Source organism: Epinephelus lanceolatus, chromosome 1 (genome assembly GCF_041903045.1).
Source record: "Epinephelus lanceolatus isolate andai-2023 chromosome 1, ASM4190304v1, whole genome shotgun sequence".
Lineage (NCBI taxonomy): Eukaryota > Metazoa > Chordata > Actinopteri > Perciformes > Serranidae > Epinephelus > Epinephelus lanceolatus.
Window position 1 is genome coordinate 34,997,966 of NC_135734.1, and position 26,154 is coordinate 35,024,119.

At 42.0% G+C, this 26,154-nt stretch overlaps 1 protein-coding gene across 1 annotated transcript; it reads right to left on the bottom strand.

Moving 5' to 3' along the window:
- Positions 1–1,390: 1,390 nt before the first annotated feature.
- Positions 1,391–26,154, bottom strand: LOC117257400 (suppressor of tumorigenicity 7 protein-like). Its single transcript, XM_033627569.2, has 15 exons — positions 25,975–26,154; positions 25,467–25,549; positions 23,502–23,661; positions 23,363–23,417; positions 23,111–23,226; positions 22,795–22,873; positions 22,475–22,563; positions 20,999–21,099; positions 20,711–20,825; positions 20,496–20,568; positions 19,739–19,841; positions 10,949–11,099; positions 8,799–8,891; positions 8,489–8,628; positions 1,391–4,769 (listed from the first exon to the last, which is right to left on the bottom strand). Exons 1-15 carry the CDS (start codon positions 26,141–26,143, stop codon positions 4,674–4,676), a joined length of 1,623 nt encoding a protein of 540 aa, XP_033483460.1. The 5' UTR covers positions 26,144–26,154; the 3' UTR covers positions 1,391–4,673.

A 26,154-nucleotide genomic window follows, 5' to 3' on the forward strand; every position in this document is an offset into this window, starting at 1 on the left:
AATTTGGGTCTCTGCTCCTGTGACCAGTAGGTGGGTTAGTAATTCATCCACAAATAATGTTACCTCGCCTGAAGATCATTTCTATTGTTCTTCTTGATTATTGTTTTTGGACCCAACAGCAAAGCTAAGTGCTCAAGATGTATAGCTTTCTTTTTTAGTGTGTCTGATATGATGGACAGTTAATGAGTGGGAGAAAGAGAAGAGGGCAGCAGATTCAGTGACCCAGTCATAGTGTGATGTTGTCTGTTAGTGGATTATTAGCTCACTGGGTGGTCATTTAGGAAACATAATAGGCTAAATCCAGGTCTGAAACATCTCATACTGTCTGTCCTGATGACCCAGCTCATCATTGGAAGGCTCAGTCTGAACACACTGAAACAGACTAATGTCCAGACATAACACACCTCTGTGAGAAGTGTTTTGTTCTGTTTTTAGTTGAGGCTGATTGTAACCTTCAGGGACACACTTGGCAAAGATCCCAGGCCACAAGAAATCATTAATTCTTCTTGCTGGTGAGCATAGTGTGCTGGCAAGATGGTATTAGCACATAGAAACTTTAATAGCTTTGCCACCCAACATATTCCCCAAATCATCATTTTACCCACCTGGCTGCGGCCATAAATGTTGTAAATGTCTCAAACATTTCTTATCCTATAAAAGGCATGTGGAGAAAAATGAAACTTCATATACTCTCTTGTCTTCACCACTTCTTTCTTGTTTTCATCTTTACCTTCCTTTCTGTATCTCTTTTTTCTCTTCTCCTGACTTTGATGCACTCTGGAGGTCAGTGAACAATTCAAGTTTCAGCTTGCAGCACGAAACGGCGCTCCAGCACTGAGAGCAAACACTTGAGCGCCCGTCAACAGTCCTCCTCGACAGCGATTTTCATTACTGCCGCTCGCCACTTGAGCATGAGTGTATGGAGTATGATTATGGCACCAACGGTTCACTGGGAACATGCCACATAAAAGCATCTGCTGATGGAGGTGGAGTGGTGTAATCATAATGATGGGCACGATGGCTCTTGGCTTTATATAGTCTAGGAGCAGCAGCAGGGTGGCAGAGCGAGGAGTTTGTCCTTGAAAAAGATACCAACTCACTGTCAATACACAAGTGATCTCAGAATATGAAGGGAAATTGCATCCATTGTACAAAAAGGAACCTATTGAAATATGTCTCCCACTTTATGTTGAAATAGTTTGCCTTGGAGATTACCTGTTTATCCAGGCCTGTAGACATTTGGAAGTTCTGATTGGACAAAAAATATTATCTGAATGCAGGTGCTTGCAGCTGAAGCATTCAGTGTCCATACATCCATTTAGAGAATATCATTTCAGCATATTTAAAACAATACTACTGACACAACGAAACAAAAACCACAAAGAAAAATGCACTGAAAGACAAATTTATTGTGAGTTTTGCTTTCAAACTCATCCAAGGGTAGTTACAGCTTTTCAAACATTCTCCTGTCTTCAGCATGTACTCTTACATTTCAGCTGCACACGATAAAAATCTCACATTTCAAGTGTCACAAATTCAAACAGACATATTACAGACCAGAGTTAAATGTGAAACAAAATCAATGTAGCTTAGACTTGATCAGGGTTATTAAAATATGATCCAAATTTGCAAAGTACTGCAGTAACACATATTTTTATGTGCCATTACATCATCACCAGCGTGCCCTTGTCTACTTTTTTAAAAGTATGTTTGCCATTGTTACATGGCTGCTGTGCTAATGCTAATCATTGGACATTCAACAATTCTGTTATAAATTAACAAATTTTAAAGGCATCTATGTATCACACTGAATTCATCAAAGTTGAACAGAGTTGCCACTAAACTTGACATCAATACTGTAGGTGCAGTAAATTCCAAATTGGAGTGTTTCACTATTGTAATGTTTAAAAGCGAGTATTTTTCCCCTGGATGGTGAAGACATGACCTGCCCGAGGCCCCAATTACACAGAAAGCATTTTAGCAGCTGGAGGCAGCTTTGTGTAATTGTTTTTAATGAAAATGAAGCTTTTTGCTCGTGGTTTTTGCGTTGCAAAGCGCCTCGTATTTCTGCGCTAAAGGCGCCTGGCATTTTTGCCAGAGCGCTCTGAACTCCTCAAGTTGAAAAAACTTCAACACAAAGCAGAAAAACGCCCTGCATCATCTCTTTTTTCAACATCTTTTTTCTTATTGTCCAATCAGATTTGAGAGATGGTCCTTCCGTGGTGGTCATGACAACAAGTTCACAGTTGGTAAACAATGGAGAAACTGGTGGTAGTGGTTGTTGGATACCGAGAGCTATACGGCCTGACGATAGACTGCAGGTTGTCATACTGCCCCGAGGCACTAGTCATCCTAAAATATGCCTGGAAACAGCCATCATCGAGGAGAAGCTCCTGGACCAACTGGTGGTACTCCCAGTGATCCACCCTCTTTTTTAGGGTCTCATGTACCCACACAGATCTCTGTTTCCCTGTGCCTAACAAACTATTTGCTGACAGCCTCTCACCCTCAACCAGAGCTACAGCAAGTACCCTCTGCCTCAACATTTTAGGAACTAGCTACGAATTTCTGTCAAATAAGTGATATAAATAAATAAATGGTAGATTGATTACAAGGGAAGGTTAGAATAAGGACCAACCTGCAAAACACTTTCTGTGTGAACGGGGCCGTACTCTGCCTCTGATTGGATGAACCTGACGTTCTTACCCCAACCCTTACCAATCCCATTCTTCTTGCCCAAATCTAACCAATCCAAAGGAGCTTCATGCCTTTGCCATCCCAGGATAAAAAAAATAGCACACTAAAAGGCACTTTATCACATTTTCTATAACATGTGGAGTGAAGGGCTGTCAGTATTATGTCACTTACAGTACGTCAACTTTATGTTTCTGTAGCCGCCTAAAATTTAATATCTATCAAGTCACAAACTTGACAAACAAAGTAAACATGTCTGTGTTAAGTGGTTTAAAATACAATAAACCTGCCACTTTAATAAAAATTTGGGATGATGTGGCATCATATTCTTATCATCCACGACTAAGTGGTGTATTACGGTAGCTTATTTGTTTCAGAAAAAATGTACCATTTTTCTGAATTAATATCTCTGAATTATAGGAAAAGTTTTCATGAATTAAAATCTGCTCATTTTTCTCAATTAACTAGATAAATAATCTCATAAATTCTAATTTTTCAAGAGCAATTTTTTTTTTCCCATGAAAACTTTTCGCATAATTCTGAGATAAAAATCTTGTTATTTACGATAAACAGAGCTTTTTTCCTCAGGTGAATGCATTATGCATCTGTAGTGTAACATATTTTTTTTCATAGACTTCAATGGCATTATATAGTACAATTACAGACATGATTACAATTTTGAATCAGGCACATTTGTCAGGTTTTTACATTATCTGTCAGTTTTTACATTATGCTTCACGACAGGGGAACACTGGCCTCTCAGCTTATTAAGTCTGATAAAACAGGGGGAACAGAAGAACACAATGCATATACAGATTCCGGCAAAATTAACAGACAAAGTCAATGGCAGAGAAAGATTTTGTTCATACAAAGTAAAATAACTTTGTACAATCTGTCCGTGCCTGTCTGTTTATTTCGCCTCTATCTCCAAATGCTTCTCTGAGAGCTCGTCAGTGTATTTAGAACTACTGTAATCTCATGTATTAGTTTTAGTTACATTTCCTGTGCCAGATTATTCTCAGTATGACTATCGCAACGTCTACCTCTTTTATGTTTGTTTGGTGACAAGAGAAGTTGACTAACGCGCTGACTTATCACACTCTGCAGAGCAATCAGCAGAAATGAGTGATGCCACGAGAGGCCTAACTGTGACTTGTGATGATCCCATTTACATTTCGATGTTGCGGGGGCGGCGGTTGCCCCAGTGATATAGTGCTGAGGTGTCATGCCATGGTAACAACTGTTGAACTGCAGAGGCGTTGTATACACTGCAGGCACTTCAAGGCTGTAAATCACAGCTCTGTTTTTAGGGAAGTCTTACAGACGTTTAAATCTGGGCACTGAGGGTTGACATAGGACACACAGGTTCCCATCACAAATACCCAATGGGATCTTTTTTGATGTATGTAAATACTATATATATACTATATATACTCTACAAGAGACATCCTCAATGCACATATTGTTTCTTGTTCCTGTTTCTTGTGCCAGAATCATACTGGTTTAAACAAACTCACCTGACTAGTCAGTATTCTGAGGAGCATTAAAAACAGTTTTAGTTTTTTTTTGGTTTAATTTGCCTCTGACGAATTCCTAATTTGATTTCTGCACCAAAAATCTGCAGCCAGTCTTTGTGGGATACTTAAAAACTTCCATTTGCCCAGTGCTAACATAATGACAAATGAACGACCCCTGTGTAATCGTTGCACTAAATGTGCTTTTGGGGGGGAAAAAAAAAAACAAAAAACGTAGCTGCTGGAGGAACAGTGTGGGAGAGCATCTTCAGAGTGGTATTGCCGTGTTGATACAACCTCAGCCAACATAATCAGTAACAATGCAGCAAGTGGACAGTAATGCTGAAGACAGGAGAGCAAACACTTTTTGTCTGAGGGTTTGGAGTGGTATTGGTATGTGTGTATGTGTGTGTCTCTGTGTGTGTTGTGTGAGTGTGTGTGTGTGTGTGTGTGTGTAAGATGGGGTCAGATCCGAGTCAGCTGGTGCCAAAAACTGGACGGCATGAAGCTTTCCATCTTGTCTGCGAAGAAACCCAGGGGTGCAAAGAGTGTGCTGAAGAACTGAAGAGAGAGAGAAACACAATGAGCCTTTAGCTGAACATCAGGAAAATATCTTCACATTAATTCTTAGATAATATTTAAGTAAAACACTTAAAATAAATTCACAAAAGTCACCAAGCCCACAAATTCACTTAAACAGCCTATCGGGGCTTGTTTATGTTGTCTCTGATGTCACCCATTGGATTGTGGACTCCAGTTTTGACACCTCAAGTCAACACCATATTGGACGCTTGCAGCCAGACGTGACCAGATTTGGACAGAAGGGTGGAGCTCAAAGCAGCCCACTCTTAATTATGCATCACTTTAGGCCTTAATAAAATGTCAGCGGGTGAGTTATATAACAATACACCCCATGTACAGTTGTCATGAATGGGAATATAAGCAAAAGGAACCAAACTGTTTTTTGTACCAGGGAGTAAACATGTTTATTTCTGCTGTTAAGTTGGGCATTTTAACATGGGGGTCTATGGGGACTGATTTGCATTTGGAGCCAGCCTCAAGTGGCCATTCGAGGAACTGCAGTGTTTGGCACTTACACATTGGCTTCATTTTTCAGCCCCGGAGATTTCCGCTTGGGTAAAACATTTATAAAAATTCTCATTCAAAAGGAAAAAGAAACACTTCTATTATTTTTGATTAGGGAAAATCACAAGAGAGCACAGAATCCGCAGTCCTCCAGCTCCCTGTCACAGTGGCAGGCCAACGTGCATGGGAAAAAAAACACATTTGATGTGTTTAAAAGAACATACATTTGAATTCTTAGCCTGCCGTCCTTTCCAGAAATAAGACAGGTTTGACATAAGGAGTAGTGATCTTGCTCAATTTTTCAAAACACAGGAAGGTGCAGAGCAAAGGCTTTTTTTAGGTGATAGAATGCAGTTAATACATAAAGCTTCCCAGAGAACAGAAGACAAAAACAAAGCAGAATCATCCAAGTATTATCATTTTTACGATGTTGTTTGTAGAAACAGTGCTGACGGTTTATTATACTGATCTGGGTATAAACGTTATGTTATCCATGATTTACATGTCAGCCCACTCATACACTGAATCATTCACATTCGTTCTTTCCGTTTCTCTTTCAGTCTCTCATAGAGCCAAAAAAACGAAGGGAAAGGAAATAAACCTGCAAATATACTACTGTGACAAACTATTAAACTTCCCCTGCAGACACATTTTCAAGTGTTTATAAATACTAATTAATTCATCAATATTTTGTTTAACATGGGGTCCCACGTAATAGTTAAATAAAACTGTAAAGGCGGTGGAAGCAGATCTACTCTTTCTGCCTCATTGAGAATTTCAGGTCTGGCCTCCGCCTCAAACACCATCTCTGCTTGCAGAAGTTTTCCCTTTCTGTTTTCTCTCGTGCTGACACGACGTTATCCAGGCTAGACCGCTGACTGGTTGACCAATGAAAGAGCAGTGCGCATCAAGGTGGCTAGCGTTAGTGGTAGAGGAAACTTTGGAGACATTCAAGTCTCAGTCAGACTGTTTTGCAAAATCAGCCACTAGCAGAATATCAGAACGGTAAATGTAGAATGTAGTTAGCATCTTACATTTGTTTATGTTGTTAGTTTGTTGGCTTGTTAGCGCCTAGGCTAACTGCTAACTAGTTCACACGGCATTAGTGTTTGCGAGTATCTGCTGCGATGGGGTTTTTGGCAGATAGTGGACAGAAGCTCCAGAGTCCTGTTTACGTCTAAAAACTGCACACTCGGCCATGTTTACTGTCAACCCTTTTACTACACCAATGCTAACTCTGCTCTCGTATTGACGAGTTTGCTCTGCGCTGAAGGTTTCAGGTTTCAGCTTTCATTGCCAGTGTTGTGTCAAAGTCTGTTCTACCATCGATATGTGTTTCCTGTATTAGACAGCGCTTTGCTTTTTTATTAGTGACGTACATAATCTAGCTTGCCTGGCGTACATTTGATTCTGAAGATTTTAGGGAAGTGCACAGACATCGCCACCTTCAGTAGAGGAATATAAAAACACCTTTCTAATAACAAACTTTGCACAATACAAGTCAGTAAAGTCAAGGTTGGACAATTTGTTAAAAAAATCCAAAATGAGTCCAGTTGTTTGATTTAAAAGCAGACGGCGCTTTTCAAAAATTTCTTTCTCTGGCCTCCGTCTTTGTTTGGATGAACTTCCCGCTCTATGCTGACCTGACCAGGAAAGAAAACATCAGCGCTATCTAGTGGACCGAAAAATTGATTGAAATTGATTTTATTATTCTAGTACTAAAAGTTGGTTGAAAATGTGTATTTGTAAAAATGAATGATGTATATAATAAAAGATCGATACTTGGCGTCCGAGTATCGATACAATATTGCCACGCAAAATATCACGATACTGTGCTGTACTGAATTTTTCCCCCACCCCTACTAAACAGGGCCATACTGGAAAAATATCTAACCCTGTTAGATTGTAAATCACGTCAATGTATTTTGGAGCATATTTTGACAATTTTGATTATTTTTAATTTTGTGTTATCAGTTGTAGGAAAATGAGCAAAATTAATTTTGTAATGCTGTAACCCATCTTATAAATACTCCTCATACACAGAGACAACTTAAACACACATTTTTATGATTACCAGCAGACATATATCCACTTAGATCTATGATTAAGATCTGGGATATACGGTATATTAGATATGTGTATAATAGAGCATTTAAAATGCACACTGTGTTAGTGATTTAAGTTCGATAGTAACAGTAAACTGTCGTCTAAAATATCACAGTATGGTTTCTCTCTGAAACTACTTGAGGTGTTCTTGATACACTTGACACTTTAATAGTCTCATAAGTGGACACATCAGCCCAGCCAGACAAGTGCAAATCAAGTACCTCTCTAATCCCATTTAATGTATGAAACATATTCAGCTTGATGCTATACATGTCTGCTGTCCATAAATAAAGGAAAGGCAGACCGCCACCACTGTCCTGCTTTGCTTGGATCTTCTGTTCAAGAGCAGCAGATTCAGAGAAATCTGTTTTTCCTCAGAAGGCAGTGAGGACCTCTGTGTTCCTCCCTCACTGGTTTTCCATCCGAACATTACACAAACCAGGCTTGCTGGGGCTGCTGTAAAACTCCTATCTGCCCCCCGATCTTTCCCATAACAAAAGGAAGAGCACTACATGTTCTCTGTGGCCTTGTTTTTGCTACAAGTCTATGTAAAGGCAGGCAGTAATAAACAGGGTGACCGTAAACAAAGGATTAGCCAAAGGAAGGAGTTTGCCAAACTGGCTAAAAACAGATAACAACACTTCTGTCATAAACAAACAGTAAAAGGAAGTCATGCACGCATCCAGGGTTTCTAAACCTTTAGGGCTGTAAGCTACACTCTTGTGTTTGCTATGGCGTTAAGCTTGCATTATTCCGCTGTGGTCACTGATAGCTTAAATTGGACTACAGCTTGTTTTGGCGGGAAACACAGACTTTACAGGCCTACGACTCCCATGAGCCTCCAGTGTTACTGACAGTGATGGAAGGCAGCAATTACTGTCGGGGTTAAAATGTTCAGATTACAAACAACACGTATTTAAAACAAATACTGAATCAGAGATAAACCGAAGATGTAACCGGTCAGCCAACGCACACACAAGCTAAACTTGTGTAACGATAAAAAAGTGGACTGAATCAGCATATATGAATTTCAGAACAGCAACATTTGAGATGAAACTGAGATGTGCATTTGGAGTTGGAGTACTTACTGCTTTGGCAAAGACACCCATGAGCTCGGGGAACTGATGTGTGAGCATGGCCAGCATGGCAGTGAAGGAGCAAAGGCCTGCTGTGAAGAGGATGAAGAAGGGAAGCTCTTTCTTTGGGTACACAGACACTTCGTGGAACGCTGGAGCAAAAATGAGATGATGAGACAAAGTCAGGATACAAGTACAGATAAACAAGACAAAAATAAACCCTTTAGAAGAGATAAGGGGTTTTAATAGTGATTACACAATCGAATTGGGAACAACTCTGCACATTAATGGACTGCACGTAGGCTTTGGCTATTGTACTTACAGGGCAGCAGCTCCCTGTCTGCTGTTTCTGTGCATCCTGGGTAAGGGTAAAACAGGTGACCCTTCTCCAGTGGGTAGGGAATTATCCTGAAGGCTGTGAAGACAAAGTATGAATTATTTTTAAACAACACAACTAATAGTGTTAAAGGAGCACTTCACCCTCCAAATGACCATTTGTACAACAATTACTTCCCCTGTGTTATGTTGAGTTTGTGAAGAAAACGTAGTTTTAAAATCCATTTAAAGTTCTTTAAATCACATACAAGGCTCTCAATGATCTGGCATCGGAGTACATAACTGAGCTTCTCACATTGTACCTCCCAAACAGGCCCCTCAAGTGTGCTGGTCGAGGTCTTCCAACTGTCCCAGAGTCCAGGTTTAAGACAAAGGGTGATCGAGCCTTGTCAGTTTTTGCTCCTTGGCTTTGGAACAGCATCCCACTGAGCATCAGATCAGCTGACTCTGTTCACGTCTTCAAATCTCGTCTCAAAGCTTACTTTTTCAGACTGGCCTTTTCTAACAGTTGATAGATTCATTGTGTGTGTGGGAGTGTATGTGTTTGCAGCCTGTATGTATGTGTGCATGCTTACAGGTATACATGTGTTATGATTGTATATTTTCTGTACCTTGGAAAGCACAAAAGTGCTCTACAAATAAAGTTGTTATTATTTTTATTATATCTTTATTATATTATATCTTACATAGCATGCCTCTGGTGAACAAAGACTCAAAAAATGGAGAAAATTCTTGATAAATTAAAATAAAAGGGGTCCCCGTTTAACAACAGCAGATATGTATCGTAACATCTGTTTACTCTCGCACAACTCATACAATGTAATCCAAGTCTCATTTATCCAGTCGTATCCTCAGTACGTCCCAAACTGACAGGGAACTGAAGTGAAAGTAAAACTTATCTATGTTCTCTTCAAAGCCAGACTCCATTGACAAAAACAGTCATTTTACCTCACTGAACACAGGAGCTGCTGATCTACTGCTGTCTTTTTGAATAGTTTGTGTTATTATGTGACTTTGGTGAATCTGAACTTTAAAACACCAAAGTCACTTTATAACACAAACTAACTAACTGTTCGAGGCAGCGGTAGACCAGCAGCTCCCGTGTTCTGCACGGTAAAATTGCTCTTTTTGTCAATGTCGTCTGGTTTGAAAGAAAACAGAGATACATTTTTAGTTCAGTTCTCAATCAAAAAAAGGGCTGTCTGTTTGGGGAAGTGGTTAGCATTGTTGCCTCACAGCAAGAGGGTTCCTGGGGTGGGGGAGCCCTTCAGTGCAGAGTTTGCATGTTCTCCCCGCGTCAGTGTGGGTTTTCTCCGGGTACTCCAGCTTCCTCCCACAGTCCAAAGACATGCAGGTTAACTGGTGACTCTAAATTGCTCGTAGGTGTGAATGTGAGTGTAAATGGTTGTCTGTCTCTATGTGTCAGCCCTGTGATAGTCTGGTGTCCTGTCCAGGGTGTGCCCTGCCTCTCGCCCAATGTCAGCTGGGATATGGGGTTACAGAAAATGAACGAACGAATGAATGTTTGGGAAGTACTGAGCATATGACTGGATAAATGAGACTTGGAGTATACAGCACGTGTTGTGTAAGAGTTTGTAAATGGATGTTTTGATGTAGGTTTGGTGTTGTTTAATGTGTGTTATTGATTCTTCGTTCGCTGTGGAGGTATGCGAGAAAGTCTTCTGCATGAATTCAGTGTAACATGGGATGAGTAATTAATACACAAACCATTTGGGGGTGAAGTTCTCCTTTAACTATGGTTAGAAGAGGCTCTTTAAAATGGCTAACACATTTTTCAGTAAAGCATTTAAGTGGCAAAAATATTATACAGATTGACAAGACACTAACGTGTTAAAATATAACATTCTTCCTGTGCTTTGTGAAGCAATGACCTCATCCTTGCATAATCAAGTAGAGTAGCTGTGGGTGTGTTGTGCATACATGACCTGTGACACAACAATTTAAAAATGAAGAGCAGCATACAAGGATGATACTCTGGGTCTGTGATGGCCCAGCCCTGCTGAAGTACTGCATAACTGTAACTCATGAACTGACTTTCAAAATTGAAATAATAAATTCTTTACATTCATACACAGAGCAGTGGTATACAATAGAAGACGTAAGGGTGATACATACTGCCCTCCCAGGTGCAGTGTAGTAGGTTTAAGGCTCCCTCTGCCCTCTTCCAGTGCTGCAGGTGGAAGAAAGCATATGCCACTGCCTCGCTGTCACCCCTCTTCAAGATGTGCTCTGGAGGGAGGATCAGGCTCTTCATCTCTAATAAGTACTGCAGACAGGGAGAGACAGAAACACAAGATTCTTGGTAAGTATACACATACGGGCTGGCTAACTGAACTCGATACCTTAAAGGTATCAACCGAAATAACCCAGATCCAAGTAGTATCAAAACATCTCCAGTCAAACTTTACCCAGATCGAGATAAAAAATACTATTTGTATGGTTTTGCTTGCAGCCAATCACCACAAGCATTCTCCACTTTAATGTCAGGGTGTTATGATGCCACTAAAATGTCCAAAACTAAGGCTATACTACATGCGTGTGGAATCTGGTGGAATTTTTATGCAGCTGCATGCTTCAATTCACATGACAGGGATTACATGGAGTAGAGAAAAGGTATCAAAGAAAGTGTTCTATTGGTACTCGGAATTACTTTAAGGGTACTGGTATCCTAATTTCCTAAACAATACCCATCCCTAGTACGCACACACCTTGATGCTTTTTGGCTCCTGAACTTGGTCAAGAGTAGCAGGAGCATCTAGTGTAGGTGCACTTACTATTGCTATCAAAGACTGTGATACCGTGCAGCATCTTTTGGATGCTTGTTTGTCAAGACTCTGATATCTCGCCTATAAAATCAGCAGTCTGCTACCGTGGGATCAAATAGTATCTGTCATGAAATACTTCTTTTAGCTTCACACATACTGTGACCACAGTAAGGTGGCCACACAAGCCAATTGTATACAACATTTGCAGCAAAATGGCAGTGAGCAGATATAAAGAAGTTCGTGAAAACACCTTGGCCCAAACACTCGTAGGCTGAGATGAATACCATATAACTGCAACGTCCATTGTTTGCAGTCATTTGGAGACACTTGCTGTCATCCTACTACGTCTCCCGACAGACTTTTATTGCATAAATGCAAAACACTGACAAAGAAAGTCAACAAAAGAGACCCAAATGTTTTTCTCAGGCATTCGTCAACCGCTGACGATCTCGCACTCCTTTCAACGAACCATCCAAACATACAGACTAAAACGTACAGGCTCAACAACTTTGCCACACAGGTTGGACTCAACATCAATACCTCCAAAACAAAAGTGCTGTGCGTAAACATCAACCCCACAGCACCCATACTTGTCAATCGGGAACCACGTGAGTCTGTGGAAGACTTTGCTTACTTGGGCAGCGTTATCAGCAAGGACAGCAGGACCCAGAAAGACATCAAAGCAAGGCTGGGAAAGGCTCAGGTTGCCTTCTCCCAACTCCAGCTTGGAGATCCAAGCAATACAGCCTTAAAACGATGACGCTCTTTGTAACAGCAATGTCAGATCTGTTCTGCTGTACGGATCAGAGAGTTGGCGAATGGTCAAAACAGACATGATGAGGGTGGATGCCTCAGAAAAATATGCCAGATCTTGTGGCCAAACAAAATCTCCAACCTTCAACTGTACAAGAAAACAAGTAGCCGGAGCATCACCAAGGAAATCACGCACAGATGTCGGAGATGGCGAGGCCATGTAATAAGGAAGGAACAGGGCTGGATCACAAGAGTCGCCTCAAGATGGATACCACCAGGCAAAAGGAAACAGGCCCAAAACCATCTGGCGCAGAACTCAACTCTCAAGACAGATTCTGCAATTTACATTGCAGAATCTGCTGATGCAAGTTTGGTTTTAAAAAAAAAAAAAGTCTGCCCCCTTGTGGTCATAAACCATTTGACACCGCTTTAATGGTTTCATTCACATCTTCTCCATGTTTCTCAGTCAGCACTTCACTTATTCTACTCCATTGTGCAATTCCCTGTGGCTACCTCCCCGTAGACCCAAAACATATTTTCTTCATGTGAGGTATTTGTTGACAGCCTTATTTTGCAATTGTTCAAGGTGGGAGGGAAAAGCTTTCCAAAGCTCTCTGAGTGTGTTATTGTTACAGTACAGTACATTCATTCCATGAATGTGTAACATCCCCCCGCTCGCCCCTCCTCTCTTCCCCCTGCTGTGTAAGTTTGTCCCAGTGAGTCAGTCAGTTCACCGTGCTGACAAAGACCCAGACCCCAGAGTTACAACCTATAGAACAGGTATGCTTTCTGAAACTACACAGGGTGTCTACAGGTATCAGACGATTACGTTTAATGCTTTTTAAGATAAAGTTTTAACCAAATTTAAGACTGATTTTTGGAACAAATATGATTTTCTTTATTAAGAATTGCGCATAAGTATAAAGGTAAGTAGTAGGTCTTATGTATCACGTGTCAATATGGTTAGAAAAGTGAGTACATTTTGCTAACACTTATATACCAGTATAAAGTAAGGGGACAGTATTGATTTTGGTGGGAGGTTTAAAGAGTTGTAACATCAGAAATGTCGACTTTCAGGCAGAAGAGTATAACTCATTTGACAAAAACAACTCAAAAGATGGATAAATGAAATCTGATTTAAAAAACTGCAGTGATTAAGACATCACAACTTCCAATTTCATTACTTTTACTTTTAATATTTATAGAATTTAAGACATTTTAAGACTATTTATTGACCTGCAGACACCCTGTAATGGCATGCAACAGTATATGTTTTCAATACTGGCTCAGCTCTGTCCACAGACAGGTCATTAATAGGTGTACACTGACTTTGATGAACATGCCACTCTACATACTCTATGTCTGTGGTGCCCAGTGTGGCAGGGGTCTGTGTTAAACAAAGCCCATGTGCTGGGCTGGGCCCCCCTGGGCTGGATTCCCAGGCGGCCAGCTTCACAGCGCTCTGGATCTCAGACTGACACTTTGGGAAGGTTACCCCACAGCTAATCCTGTCTAATCCCTTCCATGGTCACAGGCTCAGCCAGCCAGCCAGCCATCCATCCATCCATCCATCCATCCAGACCATGCTGCTTCACCCATCTCCCCCTGCCTTACCCCTCTGTCTCCACCCTCGCCCTCATGATCACAGCCTGCCCAGGCTCTTCAACCCTGCTCATCCCTATCTCTCTCCAAGCCCTCTTTCATGCTCCTTCAGTTTGAGAGATATGAGCCTGGACCCTGTGTCCCAGGTAGAGATGCACTGATTCGACTTTTTCAGTCCTGATATGATAGCGATACCTGGGCTTTGGGTATCGACCAATACAGAGTACCGATCTGGTTAATTAAGAGCAGAGGAGAATTGTAAACGTGTGACCATGTAGAGACAGAAATGACATACAGTCATGTAAACAATATATGTCATCACGTGCGCCACATAATCGTTTGTATAATCGTGATTTCGAACGATAGGCCTACACACTCATAAACAGCACCTGGAAGAAGATCAGCTCTGCACTCAGGATTTCAGGTAAATAGGCTATATGATGCTGGTTAAGATTGCTTAGCAACCTCAGATACAACCTGCCGCTGTGCTCTTGAAAGCTGGCACAAAAATGGTAGAGTAGGGTAGCACCCTGCGCCCGACCTTGAGTATTAAAGACACAGCATGTGTACAGCCCCAAATTTCCAGGGCTGGTACCTGCGGTTATTCCACAGGCTAGTTAATAACATGTCGGGCAGGAAATCCAAAGTGTGGGATCATTTTGAGAAGGTGAAGGACGAACCCAAGGTGATATGTAAACTCATCTTCATTGGTCGACTACAAACATGACGTATCATCTGAAACATGGAAGTAGCTACATGCCCATTAGCCACTTAGCACAATCATTACTGCTTTGCCGACAGCGTCATTAACAGGCGGCTCGCTCAGTGTGTGACGTGCACTTGTAGATAAAATATAGGCCTATATTAATGAAGGTTCATTAGTACGGTTTGGTATTTCTCTGTAATGTAGCACAGTGTTAACAATGTTACTGATACTATTCTTTCTCACACCTTCAACTCAAACCATTGTGTTGCCCCGCCCAAAATATATCATTTGATAATTAAATTAATATCATAAACATGCAGGCGACTAGTCGACTAATGGCCCTAAATGACGACTGTTGGTCTAATAGGAAAATTCTTAGTCGGGGGAGCCATAGTCATGTTCTATGCAGACTGTCACTTGGGCCCACTTCACCCCTCTGTTGTCTGTTCCTCACTCTGCACCTCCTGAATCTCTCCACCCTCATGGGGAAAGACTCAATCAAGCAAGCAACCACCCAACAGGTGTAAACACTTCTCCTCGCTTCACTCAACCATTCCCAGGGAATGTCCTGTCTTCTCACCTCTCCTCTCTTCACTGAACATCCTCTGTAGTCATTACAAGGATCGGCAGCTAAGAGACAACCAGAAGCTGCTTGTCTGACCTTCTCACTTATCCTGTCTGACTTACTCAAATCAGCTCTGTCTGCTTCAGCCAAACACATTTGACTGTCCGCCTGCATCCTCCTCACCATTACGGTCTCCTTTCTTCCGAGCACAAACCTTTCACCATCCTCTACTCCCCCGGCACCAGTGTCGAGGCAACCGGCCAGCCGGCGAGCTCAAGAGGAAACCCACCACTTCTCTGTTGCAGAACGCGACCACAGTAACTGATAAAAAAAAAAACATACATTCATTTTACACTTGACTGGAAACACATGACGAGAAGGAGCTTCATTTGGGGCCCAATCTTAAACTTCAGGTTTGATTATTCTGACAATCTGTAAGCGAGCCAATGTCTTATTTTGGTTATACTTGGATATTTTACAGTTTTACACATATTTCTAACTCCCCCCCAGCTCTCGTTCTTTGGTCCGCTTCTCCACTCCCTGTCGCCTCTTTGATGAAGGGATTGAGTTTCATGTGTTCTCCTTTTATCCCTGGGCAGTCATACGCCCAGAGCATAACTCATAAGCTGCCTTCTGATTCTAATCTGCAGCACTTTGCTTCTCACAATGGGACACAGCGGGAACAATAACATCTATAAGGGTCAGACAAACATACACATGTGCAGTCAAAGAACATAAAGACAAATAGGTGTCGCAGATTTAAAATTCCATACAGTAAGCTAACGCTGCTACAAGCTACTCCAACCTCTACTGAGGACAGTGGAAAACTCAGTGTTCCAAAATGGGCCAGGATGAAGCGAATCCTAACTACCGCCTCCTCCTCGTCTGTATCAAACCTCATCCGTCTTAATTCAGAACAACCCCAGCACTGCCGCTCTGTCTCAATTTACAAACCAAAAAGCCAATTTCAGAAGCAAACTAAGCAAAGGTCTGCATTTCTGAGCCATCTGGATGGGAACACGACAACCAGAATGGGGTGAGATGAGAAACCGCCTTCCAAAGTGGAGCAAACTAGCAAGGTAGATGAGATCGGGTCAGCCAGGCTGCTTCGAAAATGAACGCGTACGGACCAAAGTGGTGGTAAATGTAAATGTACAACAGATTTAGATAGCGGGAGCACTTGATCAGCTGTACGAGCATCCGACAAGCTGTCAGTTTTTTAACCACTGGCTGGTAGAGAGGCTGATTGGAATGGACAGACAGATGGAGGAACGGGTGGAGGAGGAGGAGGATAAATAGAGAAGGACAAGAAGATGAGGAGGAGAGGAAAATAGACGGGAGCAAAGGGGAGGGAGGAGGTAAATAGGGGCAAAATGGAGAGCTGGTGAGGGAACGGGAAAAGGGTCGCGTGGGTGGAGGGCGGTGTGCAATGAAACAGACTGAGACTAAAGCACGTGTGTGTGTGTGTGTGGATGTGGGTTTAGTGTGTGTGGGTTCTCTTTCTGAGCAGTTTGAATGAGCTCATGTGATTTAGCCTTGTATGATATTCATATATAATCTCCTTGGCATGCTTGATGAAACACCCACACACTTAATGCCTGACCTGACGGTGCTCCTTCATTACTTGTACACTGGGTTTTTCTTTTCTTGTTTTCAACCTTAACTTGTTAGAAATTGCCCTGTGTACACTCACACAGACACACACATTCACACCTGGAAGCTAACCAGTACAACCTCAGTCAGGGGGTCAAAGGTCTTGCTTTCCATACCCAGATTTATCCTTCTGATCCAGGGACTGAAAGGGGCAACCTTCTTTTAACAAGCTCCCATTTCTTTCAACTTTGGGCCACCACTGCAGACTGGTACACTGGTGATGATGGTTGAGAATTTAAGAAAAATCCATAGAGGCTCAGATTTACCCAAGCAGCTCTACTCTGCTTGCTCCAGCTCAGTGCAACTCTGGTATCTGTTATGGCCTCTGTATAGCAACACAAACACACACAAGCTTTGTTACTGAGTCCCCTTTAATGCAACTCCTGTTGCCTTACATTGACAAAGACTATACAGTTTTATATGTTGATCAATATGTCTGTTAATCATTGCAAAACATGTTGGCATTTATTCAAACCGTGAATACGTTACATTTGTACATTTCATTCGTATCATGTCAGCGCTTCTAGAGTGATGAAGTTCTGGTTACATATACTGTATGTGAACTGATTTTGTCATCTGGAGGTGTAGGACGGTGGTTCCAGAAGTGGGTCGCGGGTCCATTCAGAATGGACCACAAGCAACTTGCGAACGTGTCAACTTTGTAAAAAAAACACACTTTCTATTGAAGTACAGTGAATTTCTGGCGCTGGAGTCGGGAATTTACAACAAGGGAGCGGTGAGGTGCCAGACTGTGAGCAGCATGCATCCAAGAGGAAGCTACGAAAAGCGCAGACACAGTGAGGAAAAAAATATAGTGAGGTGAAACACCAAGCAGACAAAGCTTGTTTCAAAATGACACTGAATTTGGAGTTTGTTTTCCCTTTTGACTTTCTCCGGATAACTGTCGACTGCATCATTTAAATAAGACACCTTCCAAAGCATGCACACATTTCTACACTATTTAGGAAATGTAATGAAATGTAGGAAATCTACAAAAGTGTGCAGAATTAGCCTCTAGGAAATGTTAGGACAAAAAGCCCATTGCAGATCCTACTTAAGAGGGCAACAGGCCAGCCCATGTCTGCAGAGGCCACAGCCACAGATACACTCATCATCCTAGACAACACAAAGCAACAACCCCCCCTCTTTCCCCTCTGCTACATTTTCACATGCAGCGAGTCAAAATCGTAACACAACTCTGTTCTGAGGCCTGAGTAAGCACCAGATGCCAGTCAAACGCTGAAAGACGAGCCTCCCAATAATCCCCTGTGAAAGGTGTGTTACAAATTTCCTTCAGTTGGCAGTGGTGGCCAACATCAGACTCTCTGTTTGGCTCAAACGGGGGATGGGAGGGGGATGAGGGAACATGAGAGGATAAGAAACAGGATGAGGGTGCGCGATGAGAGGAGAGAGGACGGCTGCCTCTGGGCACAGTGGAGTTGGAAAGTCATTGAAAATGAGGGCCTTCACTTTAAAATCAAAGGCTGGATCAAAGTGCTGGCTAAACAACCCCCCCCCCCCCCACACACACACACACACACACACACACACACACACACACACACACACACACACATACACACAAACACACTGATTCTCTCAGAGAAGGAGTGAGATGAAACAACACCACACTACAAAGGCTAAACTGAGACAAAACTCTGCTGCAACTGGTTGTGTATGACTCTGTGTGTGACATCTAATCCTGTGGGAACTGGTGGGAGAGGCCACAGGGATATCCAGTGGTACCATGTTCTCCCTGATTCAGCTGGAGCTGCTCCCTTTTAATGTAAAACTGTGACCAACCTGTTGCATGTTTACAGATTTTCTTGGGACCTAAATGTGAAATTCAAACTAAACTCCTGTAAAAACACATGATTCATGTTTGACTCCAAAAACACTGCATTGTTTGCACCAAATGTGCCCGACAAAAATACACTAGCGTCCTGTTCATTTGTATTACATGAATCACTACTAAATACTATAGTTACCCAAATACATATCCAAACCAAGCTTTAGTGTCTGAAGCTGACGCATCATGTGTCATAAATGCAACTCTGACACCTGCTGGTGAGCCAGTATATAGCACGTCTATTTGTAAGTTGCACCACCTGTTACTGCTGTCATAACTCACCTGTAATTGTCTTCCTGGTTTACCTGTTTGTTCTGTGTGTCACCTTCACCCATGGCAGACATGTGTGACCTCATGATCAGACTAAATTCAGCTAATTCAAAACTCTGCAGCTCGGCTGTTAACCAGAACCAAGAGGAGACAGCACATCAGGATAGTCTGAGCTGCTCTGCACTGACTTCCTGTAACATTTAGAATTGATTTAAGCTCCTCCTCCTTGTATAAGATGGGCTGGGATAGAGCTACATCGCCAACTCCCTTGTTAACTATTTGCCTCCAAGAACACTGCGATCACCTGCTGCTGGTTTATTGGAGGTTCCCAGCAACAGCTGGAAGAAGATCAGGGACTGCCTTTGCCTTTGTCAATTACGCCACAAAGCTATGGAACACACTACTGACAGATATCAGGGAAGCTAGCTAATTGTTTTTAAAAGAAGGCCAAAGTTCAATCCTGGAACCCATCAGTTATCATCCCAAAAAAATTAAGCGTTTTATTATTCAGATATCTCTTTATAGAGCATCATAACTCTGTGTGTATATTATCTCAAGTTGCTAATCGGATTGTAAACAATGGCAGGCACACACAAGAGGAAGAGGACTGATAGCCGATGGGTTCTGAGATAACTTGCAGCACAGCAGCTACATGGATCATCAACATCATCAAGCGATCAATGGGTTTCCGTGGCCCCCAATCATCAGAGTCTGCGTGACACTTGTTACTTTAATGACTGACCTTTGGCACGTGTGGATTGAACTCAACAGCTCTGTGTATGGCCTCCACAGCATTCATCTCTGCTGTGCTTAGCCCTCGCCGTGACGCGGCCTCTGGAGAGAACCTGAGACAAAACACTTCGTATGACAAACCGCTGCTGCTCACATAGTTATTTAATATATAAAGCAGGTTTTAAAGGGGCAGTCCACCCTCAAATTAACGATACATATTTTTCCTCTTACCTGTAGAGCTGTTTGTCAGTCTAGATTGTTTTGGTGTGAGTTGCAAAGTGTTGGAGATTTCGGCCGTAGAGATGTCTACCTTCTCTCCAATATAATGGAACTAGATGGCACTCAGCTTGTGGTGCTCAAAGTGCCAAGAAAATACATTTGAAAAACTCAACAGCAATGTCTCTTTGCAGAAATCATGACCTGGTTACTCAAGATAATCCACTGAGTTTCATGTGAGCAGTTTCATGTAGGGGCTATTTTCTTTTACAGTAGCTAACCAGGTCTTGAGTAACCAGGTCACGATTTCTGGAAAGAGACATTGCTATCCAGTTTTCAGAAGTATTATGTTGGCATTTTCAGCACCACAAGCTGAGTGCCATTTGGTTCCGCTATACTGAAGAGAAAGCCGGCATCTCTACGGTTGATATTTTCAATACTTCGGCAACTCACACCAAAACAATCTAGATGGATAAACAGCACTACACATAAGAGGAAAAACTGTCCCTTTAAGAGGTTCTGATGTTGAATAGCATGCAAGGGACACATACTTATCTGATACAGCCCGTGCTTTCAACAGTGCAGATGTGTAGCATATAGTGGCTGATTTTGGCAAACTGATGTCTGCAATGACAGAAGAAATTGGGGTCATGTGACATATGTCATACAATTTCAGGGCTTATTCAATGACACTGAGCTCATTTCTGTCCAAACACAGTATCACGACTTCAGAAAAGTAACAGTTTTTTGTGCCCTTTAGTCTTACCATCATATTTGGCGAGGACTGCTTGGACATCAGCGTATGCCTGAAGCTCTAGAAGTGCCTCCAAGAGGTTTTCGTGTATATTTAACATTCCCAACAGTGGAAACTCCTTCATTAACTGAAAAGAGAGAAAATAACATACATCAACAATATGATTTGTTAGTAATACTGTGCTGCAGTTGTTTCAAATACAGTAAACATGTTGCCTCAGCTGAAAGAGTAATTTGACATTCACACACAGCAGTGAGCACTGTGGGGTGCAACTGTGAAAGACTTTTGATAGAAACTCACATCTCTCATCATTTTCACTGCTTCTTTAATCCGTCCCAGTTTGCGTGCACACATTGCCAGTCTGCGTTTAATGTACACCAGTAAGTTGATATCTTTTCCAGCTGTGGATGGCAGAACAGAAAACAGGAGACATTTAATAAACACAACATTTGTCAATAAGATGGATCGAGTTGTATTACTGACACAACTTCATACTGCAGCTTGTGATCTTGTGTGGACAAAGAGCAGTGACACATTGATGGAATATTGTACTTGTAATTATGTCCTTCATCACAGCTGGGTGTGGACAGATGTGGTCTAGTCTATTTATAACCATAGCTACCTGTGATCTGGAGTTATTCAACAGTGCATTTTGGAGTGCTGCACTGCACAAGGTGTCCACTCAAATATTAGTTTTTTGCCACTGACAGACTCAGGTTGTTATTATTCGTGTCTGATTGCTTGATACAGTCTGCTTGTTAATGTGACAGGTTGAGTTGTTGCAGGAAGACAATAATAACAAACAGACGGGAGTGAGTGAAAGTAAAGAAAAACATTGTATTACTTTATCAGACACTTATAACGCAAACAGTCAGTGGCAAAAACAAGCACATTAAGGGTGCTTTCAGACCTAGAGTTGTCTTGCTTTGGTCTGAATCAGGGACTCATTTTGTCACAAAGTTGTGTAATTTCCTAGAGTTGGTTCGTGTTCTCACGGCAGCATTTACAAGCGGACCAGGTCAAGTACCTTGTGCGAGAAAGCTGCTCTTGATTGGTCAGAATTTCCATGCGGGAAAAATCCAGGAAGTAAAGAAAACGTTGAAGAAGAGTACACTTGCAAGATAAATGTGACACTTTCTAATGTCACAATGGAGGGACAACTACGCAGGTTGATTTTAGCGCTGCTCATCGTGGACTATATTGCTGTCATTGTTCATTTTAGTCAAACCATACAGTTTGAAAACGAGGCGCGGCTCCAACTAGAAAACAATGTTTTGATGCATTGGATGTGCTGAATGTGCATATTAAGGCAGTACAGGAGGAGGTGCACATTAATAATCCTCCAGGACTGTAACATGGTCATGTTTACCCCAAACAATGTGTCATGTGACTGCAGGTGGTTCAGATCAAGGTCAGAACAACGTTCTCACCACGAATAAAGTAACCGGACCAAGACCACCTCTTTAAGAAGGTCTCAGTCCGGTTGTTTTGGTGTGCACATGAGTGTGATTGCTGTGTTCACACCTGCCCAAACGGCCCGCACTTAGGGGGCAAATGAACTTCAGTTTGATTGAACCCAACCAAACAGGGCAGGTGTGAAAGCACTTTTAGTGGACGCACATTGACAGGATGCTATTGCCCCAAAAATTATACTGCAGCATTCTTGCTCCATACTGGACAAAATGTGTTGCTCTCATTGGTCACTTAGACACAAAAAAAAAAAAAGTGGGTATTTTTGAAAAATACCCACGTTTCAGTATTTAAATCCATTCTTACCAATACTTAGTGCTTTTTTGAAGAGGCGTTCAGCTTCTGTGATGGTTGTGGCTTCTTCCTCTGCTAGGAGCACATAGGCTGCAGCACATCTGCGCACACACGTAACACACAAAGGGACAGATTTTCAGCCCATCCTCTCTGCATGCACATCAAAAACTTAATGCAATCAAGGCAATAATTTGAGTACGAAAGCTCCCTTAAAAGACCATTATATAATTATATTAATGTATTCATGCTCTTGATGCAAGCACAATCACAGACACTTACTATAGTTACAGTATTTAAGAAGATATTTGTAACTGTGCGAGAGAGGGACTCACTCATGGTTCATTTCTATGGCCTGGTAAGCTGCTCTGATCCTGGCTTGAGGATTTCTCTCTCTCCAGGCTTTCTGCATCACTGTAATGAGATGAGGAACTCAAGCTTATTATAGATGTGACCTTACAGACATATTTTATTGTGTGCGTCCACGTCAAATGCACCACAACAAGAACAACAACTAAAACTACATCTGAACATTTACAAAGGACCAAAAAATGTTTTACAAGGAAATATGCCTGCAGTCTTATGCTTGTACTATCTTAAGACAAGGAAATGTCGCATTTCTGTTTTAGTCTGTGCATAATTAAAACTCACCAGCATCTTCAGGTCTTAACTGAGGAGTGTCTCCTGTGAAGAAGGTCTGGTGGTCTTGGGCCGACAGGTTCATATCATAGTATGTTAAGGGTTCCTTCCCTGTCACCCAGGTGTACCTGTGGTGTAAAATGTAAAATACAAACTGCTTTATCATCCACAATGAATCAAATAGACAAATATCCTTGGACCAAAGACACAGTTTGCATCTTCAGAAACAGTTTCACATTATGAACCATGCCCCATTTCACATACCTGTTGTATTCTGCTCCTCTGAACAGATTCAAAGGATTCCTCCAGACCTTACACTCTACCGAAATGAAGACAACATTATGAGTGCTAGTAGTATGACAGGTAATATTGCTGTTATAGTTTGTATTATATGCACATTTACCTGAGACACTGGGCCTGGGCTCTGCCTCTCCGTTCACAGATGCGAACAGCCCAGTCGTGGAGCTGCTCTCCACTCCACCCAGGAGAGGACGCAGGTGGCTCACTGACACTTGTTCAATGAACGAGGTCCCATACTTACGGAAATACCACCACTCAAATATCTGCGGCGAGAAAACACACAGTGACAGCATGCTTTACAGAAGTATTCAAGGCAAGCATCCTTTTTTTATTTGAACAACTTGTCAGTTATTTTCCAGAGCACTCTGTGATACTCAGGAGCAAAGTGTTTCTCATGTGTAGATAAAAATGGTCTGTTGGTATACCATATATAAAACTTATGTCTCATAAAGAATAGCTCAAGTGTAGAACCTGGTGTGAAGTACAATTTAAACTCCCTATGTGCACAGTTACACTCAGGATCGTCACCATTAGCCTCAGAAACCAGTAGATTTAATGACACTCCAGAAGAGGACAGACTTTGTTGTGAAACGCAGGTGAAACTGACAATGAGGTTAATTTTTTATTTTTATTTACTGTCCTGTTTACGAAGGCATTAGGGATGTACTGTTAATTAGAATGACTGCTATTTATGTTGATTTATTTTGGTTTGGATGACCATGAAAAATGTGAATATATTTTAGAAGGGGAACTTTTTATTGGCAGACTTTGTCGGGCCTGTGATAGAAGGCAGAGTATTTTGTTTGGGGACTGAGCAATATGATAGGTAAAACCCATGAGGGTTGGGCACATGTTTGTGTGCATGACACAAAACAAAGAGCTCAATCAATCAATCAATCAATTAATCAATCATTACTCAGTTATATCACTACACCAGTGGTACCTTGACTTGACAACACTAATGACACAAGGCTCTGTCGCTGTAATGTAAACTAACTTGTGAGCTAACATTTTTTTGTTTATTGAGTACCATCTTTTTTATTTTCTCCCCTGTCAAAAATCTGTCCACCTTTTGCATGACATGTCATTTATCTGTCTGCATACGGCAGCAAGGTGGTGCAGTGGTTAGCACTGTCGCCTCACATCAAGAGGGTTCCTGATTTATTTCTTCCACCCTGGGCTCTGCATGTTCTCCCCGTGTCATTGTGGGTTTTCTCCAGGTACTCCAGCTTCCTCCCACAGTCCAAAGACATGCAGGTTAATTGGTGACTAAATTGTCCGTAGATGTGAATGTGAGTGTGAATGGTTGTCGGTCTTTATGTTTTAGTCCCTGTGATAGCCTGGCGACCTGTCCAGGGTGTACCCTGCCTCTCACCCAATGTCACCTGGGATAGGCTCCAGCCCCCCCGCCAACAATTCTGTTCAATTCAATTCAGTAAGCGTTATTGGCATGACATTTCTTATGTGTTGCCAAAGCGCAATTACAATTTAAGACAGTGAAAATTCAGAAACAATTGACAACAATTTAGTATTACAAAGTCAGACATAAATTTCATTCATTCGTTCATTCAACTACCATAACTGCTTATCGTGTTAGGGGTCACAGGTGTGCTAGAGACAGGTCACCAGACTATTACAGGGCTGACACATAGAGACAGACAACCATTCACACTCACATTCACACCTATCATCAATTAACCTGCATGTCTTTGGACTGTGGGAGGAAGCTGGAGTACCCGGAGAAAACCCACGCTGACACGGGGAGAACATGCAGGCTCAGCACAGAAGGGATCATTTCATTTTTAAAGGAACAACATAATTAAATGAAGGAGTAAATAAACCTTTTCAGTGGATGTACCAGAATTTTTTTCCCTTACAGCCTGTCATTTCATTTATTAGTGACTAAAACTCAGCTCCCACCCCTGTGTGTCTCATCTTAGACTCCTGAATAAGAATTGAAGATGAGGTTATAGCAAGTTTCATCTTCTAAGTGGCCTACGAGCAGGTGTAATTTTGCAGGATGGGGTGACAGTTTAACATGTGTTCTATGGTGTGTGAAATAACTCACAAGGATGAGTCCAGAGATGAGAGAGGAGGTCCCAGTGAGGGCCACATAGAACTTGGGGGTGAGTGTGTTCAGAAACACTGAGGCTGAAAGAAGAGGAAGAGTCAGTCAGTCAGTATGGAGCCATACAGCAAGTTATCTGTTGTGACCATGCAATAAAAAGACATGCAATAAACCATATGTCTCCAGACAAACACTGGCTGTGTGTTCAGTACAGCAGGTGACATGTAGCCACATATATTATCTCCAGTATATGAGGACCAAAGCAGCACAATAATAAACTACCCAAGTATGACTGTACACAACACACGCTGCTGTTTATAAAACAGTATAAGTATGAGCTGGGAGCAGACATGTAAGAACTGGACCTAAAGCTAACCAGTGAGTCTCCTCCATTGGTGCCTGTGTGAGTGAGATAACGAAGTGTCAAAGCAGCAGCTCCCGCTGTCTGTCAGCTAAAGCCAGCTAGCCACAGGCTAACAATAGCTAGCTAGCTGCTGCATGAATTCACCTGAGGTAAGAGTTTCCTGCAGTTTCAGCGGGCTCCACAGGACGTAGATCATGATGAGCACCATGCCGAACCAAATGAAGCACACGTAGGTCCATGACCAGGACAGCCAAGACTTTAATTTCTCTGTGAATCCGAGAGATTGGGGATTACTGCCAGCGGTGTCCTCCATGTTTCTCCGGA